This window comes from Plodia interpunctella, chromosome 28 (assembly GCF_027563975.2).
Source record: "Plodia interpunctella isolate USDA-ARS_2022_Savannah chromosome 28, ilPloInte3.2, whole genome shotgun sequence".
Lineage (NCBI taxonomy): Eukaryota > Metazoa > Arthropoda > Insecta > Lepidoptera > Pyralidae > Plodia > Plodia interpunctella.
The window spans coordinates 683,200-691,857 of record NC_071321.1 but is presented as its reverse complement, the minus strand read 5'-3'; the positions used below and the strand labels follow the sequence as shown (position 1 = coordinate 691,857).

The following is an 8,658-nucleotide window of genomic DNA, read 5'->3' as shown; positions in this document are numbered from 1 at the left end:
ACACATCTCGTGAGAGTTTTCTTTCTTTCTTTCTTTCTTTCTTTCTTTCTTTCTTTCTTTCCTTTGTATAATGTTTTCTTGTCTGTGGAGTTATTTCCATCTCTCTCTATCTCCCTGTTGACTTGCTCTCTCTGTCTGGTCCATAGGAGTATATTTTTAGTTTTCCTTTACTTCTTTTCGCAACTATTTCCCCTTATAATTGACGACCTCGGCGGCGCAGTGGTATAGTTCTTGCCACTGAACCGAGAGGTCTCGGGTTCGATCCCCGGTCGGGTATCCCACAACACAAGTGAAGGATTTAGGGCAAAAGAAACCAGGATTGATAATATTGATAATATCAACAAGTCTCGAACTAACTTTGGGGCTATCTCAATCTGTGTGAATCAAATCAAAATCAAATCATTTATTCAGAAATTAGGCCTTCACAGGCACTTTTTCACGTCATATTCTAAATTAAATTATGTTTACCAAAGCTACAAACTACTAGCACTTCGGAACGACCACTGCTGAGAAGAAATGCCGAAAGAAACTCATTCAAACAGTGTTGGTCCCTATTATGCCAGCTTACCATTTTTTAAATATAAATTTATGTATAATTTTTTATCAGTAATATAACAATGAAGTACACAATAAAGTACATGGTCAAAAGGTATATTGAAACATATTATGATTGTGATCAAGTGCTGATGAAAGGAAAATATATATACCTATATATATATATGTATAATTAACCAAACAAAAAAAGCTATGTTACTTTCGGACACTTGAAGATCACAAATCACGTATATCTTTTACAAGTAAATGTCAAAATATATGTAATAAACATGTCACGAAAATATATAAATAATAATAAAAAAGTAAGATCAAGTGTGAGAGGTGGAAGTTTTAGGAAGGGTCCAAGGTTTTTTATCATTTAAATAGTCGCTAATTGTGTAATAAGCATTAGCCATTAAAGCATTTTTAATATATGATTTAAATTTTGGCATTGGCAAGTTAATAGCCTCTACAGGGAGTTTATTGAACAATTTTACACTTTGACCCACGAAAGACCGCCTAACCTTTTTAAGTCGGAATCTGTTCATACAAAGTTTATGCCTATTACGAGTGACTACACTGTTAACATCGCTCAATGTTTTATACAGGTGTGAGTTAGATTTAACAAAAATAAGTACGTCGAAGATGTACTGAGATGCAACAGTCATAATATTTATCGATTTGAATAATTCTCGCAAGGAATCCCGTGGCTTAAGCCCATAAATAAAACGAATTGCTCGTTTCTGTAAAACAATTTTTTTTCCTATATCAGCTGCATTACCCCATAACAATAATCCGTAAGATATTATGCTATGGAAGTAGCTGTAATACACGAGCCTAGCTGTTTCGATGTTTGTACACTGTCTGATCCTTCTCACTGCAAAAGCTGCCGAACTAAGTTTTTTGGCCGTGATTTCAATATGTGATTTGTCCCAATATATTTATATTAATATTATTAGGTTTTTAAGACTTATCATATCGTATTTAACAGATGGAGTCGACGAAATTCAAAGATAGATCGGAAGACGCGAAGACGCGCAACGTTCTCATATCGGAGGCATTTCTACGATTCTTTGTGGACGTGCTCGGCGACTTCTGGAAGTATTTCAGCGTTGGAGAAGTTGGGGAAGGCATGCTGGGGAAGAACGGGGTCGTTTTTGATGTAAGTATATAACCAAACTGGCTTTTTACCGTGGCATCGTAAATTACTTCGTGAATTAGACACGATTTTCATACAATATTTCACCCCCCATTTAGGGCGCAAAATGTTCTCAAAATGTCCTGTTCTCAAAATGTCCTGTTCTCAAAATGTCCTGTTCTCAAAATGTCCTGTTCTCAAAATGTCCTGTTCTCAAAATGTCCTGTTCTCAAAACGTCCTGTTCTCAAAATGTCATGTTCTCAAAATGTCCTGTTCTCAAAACGTCCTGTTCTCAAAACGTCCTTTTCTCAAAATGTCCTTTTCTCAAAATGTCCTTTTTTCAAAATGTCATTTTCTCAAAATGTCCTTTTCTCAAAATGTCCTGTTCTCAAAATGTCCTTTTCTCAAAATGTCCTTTTCTCAAAATGTCCTTTTCTCAAAATGTCCTTTTCTCAAATTGTCCTGTTCTCAAAATGTCCTTTTCTCAAAATGTCCTTTTCTCAAAATGTCCTGTTCTCAAAATGTCCTTTTCTCAAAATGTCCAACACCATATGTGCAACCTCTGTAAACACATGATTTTCAATAAATGATTTGAGTTTGAGTCGTATTATATTCATTCATATTATAATAATAATATCTTTATTTCAGACAACATACAGTCAATTTTTTGTTAGTAACAATCTATATATAAAAAACTCTTGCGTGAACTGACAGACTGACTGACAGACAACGCAGAGCCGAAACTATTGGGCGTAGAAAGCTGAAATTTGGTGTGTAGGTTCCTAGGACAGTGTAGGGGAGCACTAAGAAGGGATTTCACCAGAAAGTTCCACGGGAAACGGATATTTACATACGATGTTATGGGCAAAAGCCCAAAAGTGTTTACTTAAAAACTAAGTATATCTTATCTAATAGGTGGTAACAACTAACAGTAACCAAGAAAAAAAGTAACAAATATTTTCTTCACTTCACAGAAAGAGATGTTCATCAAAAACGCAAGTTCGAAACAAAACCAATACTTCTTGGAGTGGTTCACGGAGACCGCTATGTTCACACACTTCATACAAAACATGGCGCTGTGTTACCAACCCAAAAACACGCCCATAGACTACACAAGCATAGAGCTGGTCGACACCCCCCTCCCGGACTTTTACCGACTGTTCGAGGAGAGGGTGCGTTGTCGACACAAAAGTGACGTGAAAAGTGGCGAGAAGAATTACAAAAGCGCGGTAAATAAAAAAGTTAGATTGCTGAAGAGTAAACTGAGGGATCTTATAACGTAATTTGTGGTTTTTTTTCAATGGAAAATTATCTTTATTGCGACGTAGTAAGGTTGAGATTTTGTCTTAATGACAATAATGTACATCGATCAATCAATTGATTTGTCAATTGCATGGACAAACAAATGATGGCAAAGAATTAAGTAATATAAAATTCCGGGATATAATTTGTTTGACGCTCGATCACAGTCATAACATGGATTTTATATACTTTTTGATATGTACATATTTTATAATACTAGATGTCGCCCGGGGCTTCGCTCCCGTGGTAATTTTGAGATAAAATATATCCTATAGCAATCTCGGATAATGTACCTTTCTAGTGGTGATAGAATTTTTGAAATCGGTTGCCCGCCTCAAACATACAAACACACAAACGCTTACCTCTCTATAATAAGAGTATAGATTGTTAATGACAATAATGTGAACTAAATTTAGTTTTTTCCTACAAGTGTTATTGTGTAAACAATCGCACCATGCCTTTTTTTTTATAGATTCACAGCAATAATTAAAATTGACGTTTTAGGAAATTACTTTCGTGGCAATTAAATGTTTTACTTTAGAATGTACAGGTTTGTTACTGATATTCGATTTGTTTTCAATGAAATTCAGCAATCAGTACTGTGATGATTCTTTACACGTTAAGACTCGTAAGACTAGAGTGTGTGTATGTTATTAAAAATAACATATTTAAATTGAATATATGATTTTCTGTTTCTGGATACTTACCTGCATAGATTTTGTAATAGTACATTCCTTTTATATTAAAATAATTCATAGAATCTCATGGAAGGAAACCGTGTCAAATAGTTTTGTCATTAATCCTTATAATAGGTTTTTTATGATGTAAAAATACATCTTGATATCCGTAATGCACGAACTGTGTCCAAATTTAAACTATTTATCAAGTCACATTATCATTCCAGTATCTCCTAACTTGTACCTACTTTTTCTTATTTATTTGTATGTTTAGGTATTTTTTTTACAAATTTGCATACATATTTATATGTTATAATGTGTTAGTTTATTTTATTTACTGCGCCAACGCCTCTCTCCATAATCGTTTCCTCCCACCTCAAGGTTCACTGGAAGAGATCGCTTTAGCGATAAGTCCGCCTTTGTGACTTTTTATTTAATTTTTGTATTGTTCTTTTTTTTTTGTTAATTTCGCTTTTGGTGCAATAAAGTGTATTGTTATTGTATTGTATTCTTGTGTGTTTCCCAGTGAGTTTCCACCGCTGCGGTCATTACGATCCGTCAATTTTCTCGAGGCCTTACTCGAGAAATTCCTTAAACATTCCCAAATCAATGATCCCTTAATCATTCACAAAACCAGTAATTCATAAAATTAATATTACCGCAGTACAGATTGATTCAAAGTCAGATAGTAACTTTGTAGGTACTCCGTGAGTACTAATTCCATGGGTAGAACTAATTCTTGAATTTATTTAATATTTGAAATAATCGTAATGATATCACGTCGAAACGCTCTGAGTAACACCAATATGTGTTTGTACGTCATAAAAAATATTTTTAACAACAAAACACGACAATTTAATGTCATTAAATTAATAATTTAATGGCGAGTGGCCTCAGTGGCGCAGTGGTAAAGTACTTGCCACTGAACCGAGAGGTCCCGGGTTCGATCCCCGGTCGGGTCATGATGGAAAATGATCTTTTTCCTATTGGCCCGGGTCTTGGACGTTTATCTATATATGTATATGTTATAAAATATAGTATCGTTGAGTTAGTATCCCATAACACAAGTCTCGAACTTACTTTGGGGGCTAGCTCAATCTGTGTGATTTGTCCCGATATATTTATTTATTTTAATTTATCAGTTGTATTATAATAAAGTTCGATTTTAGCCTGTCATATATCAGTACCGGCTTTGCTCGTGTGAAACCGTAATAACCTAAACCGTCCTCAAAAAACATACCTAGTAACTACGTAATTTAGAAGATCTAAGCATACAAATAGACTGACAGGGGGCAGCGACTATTATACTATGTAGTGATTAAACTATCAAAGGGAACATGTAAGTTTTATTTTTTTTTACACTAACGCCGTGTTTCGTTGTGTCACCTTAGCCCTGCCGGCTGTGACCGGAATCATGCGAGGATGAGACATAACACAAGTGCGAAAACAATACATCGAAACTGTTTTCGATGTATTGTGTTCGCATTTACACACTTAACACAATTGCGAAATATAATATGTATCGCAGTTTCGATGTATCGTATTCGCACTTGTGTCATAGCAATGATATTACTAATACGGTTCGTAATTTTTTGTCAAATTACGAACCGTATAATACTTTGATAAATTGCCATTGTAGCCACTATCACAATTATATTATATAATTTACTTGTTTTATCTTTAATTTATAGGGATATTGTAAATTGTGATTATGTCACCTGTTATATTAACCCTATCTCATTCATACTTCAACTGCGTGTTAAATGTTTTTTAGCAAAAATGTGTTTTGTCCCTTTCTTGCAATGTCAAATATTTAAAAGTGAGTTACGGACAAAATATATTTCAACTAAAATTGGCTATATTCTGTCGAATATCTTTTATATGAATATATACTTAAATATTTCGAATAAAATAGTTTTAATAATTAATAGGAAAATACATGAGGCCTTTCAGTAAGTACCTGAGACCTTTCTAACCACTAAGCCACGGAGGCTTTTAAATTAGCCATCACATCACACAGATAGACTGACAGATATTAATTAACATTAGAAATTTTCGATTGAAATCGTTAGATCGAAAGTACGGAACATCGAAGGATACATCGAAAAAATGTTCTAGCATTCGCCCGTAGTTTCTCATGTGTGTACAATAAATATTTTATCAAATATTATATAATATGAGAAAATATGAGAATTGTTATCCTTAAAAAAAATACATTTTTCTTCACGCAGGTGAAAGCGCGAGTGAAAGCTAGATTAACATATATTTACGATCCCGAAAGCAGGTACTTAATAATATTTCTTTGGTTTATCCTTCAGGTAATGAGTTTAGTATTCTGCAAATAATTTTTGAGTAAGAAATATATATTTATTTAGAAGCGGTAATATCCGTGTAGTATTTTCATAGACCACTTGATTTTGGTGAAAGAAAACGTAAATAAACATAAACATTTGTAATTAAACATGTGTGATACAATTCAGTTCACTTGTGTATATGCGATTATTGCCACTATATGTTGGTAATCCCAAATAGCCAGATGTCTTCAGGCGACACGAATAGAATATTAATAATTATGTAATAACAGATAATGAATTTGTGAGTGTTATTCTTACATCAAATTTTCGGTCGAAAAATCAATATGGCTATATATTTCTTTTTCGATGTAACGTTCTTCGTTATTTAGTACTTTCGACCTAACGTGCTCAAGGTATTACACTAAATAAGTTAAGAAAACTGACATTCTGTATTTATTTGTGATATAAAGTATCGATAGTTTTCTTTTTATGATAAGTTTTAGTTTAAGTTTCTGGTATGTACTGTCGAATAAACATTTGTACATTAAAAAGATTATATTTTTGTATAGTTTGTCATTAACACAAATCCTTTATTGCAACAATAGACATCTGTTGAGCGTAGCCACAGAGATAGAACACACAAATCTTTCCGCGCTGTACTAAACTACGGAATAAACTTCCCTCAACGGTGTTCCCTAATAGTTTCGACGTTGGAGGAATCATGAAAAGTGTCAATCGCTTTCTCAATAAGTCGGCAACGCACCGGTGACTCGTATTCTGTTGCCGGTGTCCCTGGGCGGTATTTGCTTACCATCAGACAACACAAATGTGTCCACTATACTAGAAAAATATACAAAGGAGAATGCTAAAAACAAGTTTTGTCTGGGTTTCCATACCTTGATGTGCATTCTCCTTTTACGCGTGAGGGTTAAAAGATACAAGTGTTCTGTGCCATTTATTGTATGAGCGAAATGGAAGATCACTATGTTTTACACACTATGTCTACAGTTTTCTCTGTCTACTACAGGAATTTAAAAAAAAACGCAAGTATTTCCTGAATACATTAAACAATGAGATGTTTTTCCACAAAATATAACTGAAGGCCTACCACGAAACATGCAAACACGTGCCACGTTACTAACGTCCACGTGCTGTCTCTTTTCCCCATATCGTGTGCGCATCGTGTAAAAAAAAGAACGTGTGGACGCAATGACGTGTTTTGGGTGAATTTCTCGACTGTTTGAACGCGGCGTGTAGCGTTTCATTAGTGTCTCATATATTTTTTTAAATAAAGAATCATTTTTTAAAATTAAACATTTATAAAATCAACATTGTACCAGTACTTTACTTATTTATGAAATAGGATAATTAAATTGATTACCGTGTATGGTACAATTTAATTAAACACTAATGACAGCCCGCGGCGGAGTTCAAAGCGCTCGTGAAATTCACCAATTTGTTATTTATTAATTAAGCATTTTGTCCATAAGATTATGTGCCTGTAAAATAAATTGATTTTAACATAAGTTTATTATGAATGCAATAAAATTATCATCTTTTAATATTAACTCTTTTATTTCAACAACAACAATATGTGAAACTAAATGTGAAATTTTGTTTATAACCTCTTCACGCTTTCAAATGTGCAACCTATGTAATCATAATTATATGATTTGAGTTTGAGTATTTATTCATTCATATTATAATAAGAATCATCAATCAAAGACAAATACATATATAGATAAACATCCAAGACCCGGGCCAATCAGAAAAAGATCATTTTCCATCATGACCCGACCGGGGATCGAACCCGGGACCTCTCGGTTCAGAGGCAAGCACTTTACCACTGCGCCACCGAGATTGTCCTCGGTCCTACTAGATGTTGCCCGGGGCCTCGCTCTCGTGGGTCTTTTGAGATAAAATATAGCCTATAGCAATCTTGGATAATGTACCTTTCTAATGGTGAAAGAATTTTTGACATCAGTTCGGTAGTTACGGAGATTACCCGCCTCAAACATACAAACTCACAAACGCTTACCTCTTTATAATAATAGTATAGATGTATGTTTGTTTGTTACTCTTTCACGCAAAATCTACTGGACCGGATTGTCATGAAATTATACGTATAGAGTAGAATATAACATTGTATAACTCATAGGGTTTTTTTATCGAGAGGAGCCTCTGGGCGCAGCTAGTGTATAGATATGTATAGATTTTATATCTCCTGTGTACAGACATAGCCCACTTAAAGTTTTATTATATTAATAGATAAATTTAACGATTATATCAAAACCTTCTTGGCGCAAAATATCCTTTTCTCACAATGTCTTTTCTCACAATGTCCTTTCTCAGAATGTCCTGTACTTTTAATCAAAAAACTGTTTTAATCAGTTGCTTATCTAAATTATCATCAAAAACACACAAGGACATTTTGAGAACTGGACATTAGAAAAGGACATTTTGCTCCAAGACGATCAAAACCAATCGGACAAACGTCGTTTTTTATCATTGCTTCAAGTCCTGCGAAGTGGATGGTGTTTTAAAAATAACCGTATTTAATCTATACTATTATTATAAAGAGGTAAGTAAGCGTTTGTGAGTTTGTATGTTTGAGGCGGGAAATCTCCGAAACTACCAAAACGATTTCAAAAATTCTTTCACCATTAGAAAGGTACGTTATCCAAGATTGCTATAGGCTATAATTTATTTCGA

General features: G+C 34.0%; 1 protein-coding gene across 1 annotated transcript in view; it reads left to right on the top strand.

The window, feature by feature from the left end:
* The window catches only part of LOC128681722 (uncharacterized), a 61,699-nt gene extending 55,191 nt beyond the window's left edge, over positions 1-6,508 (top strand). The window contains exons 11-12 of the mRNA XM_053765846.1: positions 1,526-1,696; positions 2,648-6,508. Coding sequence (XP_053621821.1) covers positions 1,526-1,696; positions 2,648-2,956 — 480 coding nt within the window. The 3' untranslated portion in view covers positions 2,957-6,508. The remainder of the gene's footprint in view (positions 1-1,525; positions 1,697-2,647) is intronic.
* Positions 6,509-8,658: the final 2,150 nt, after the last annotated feature.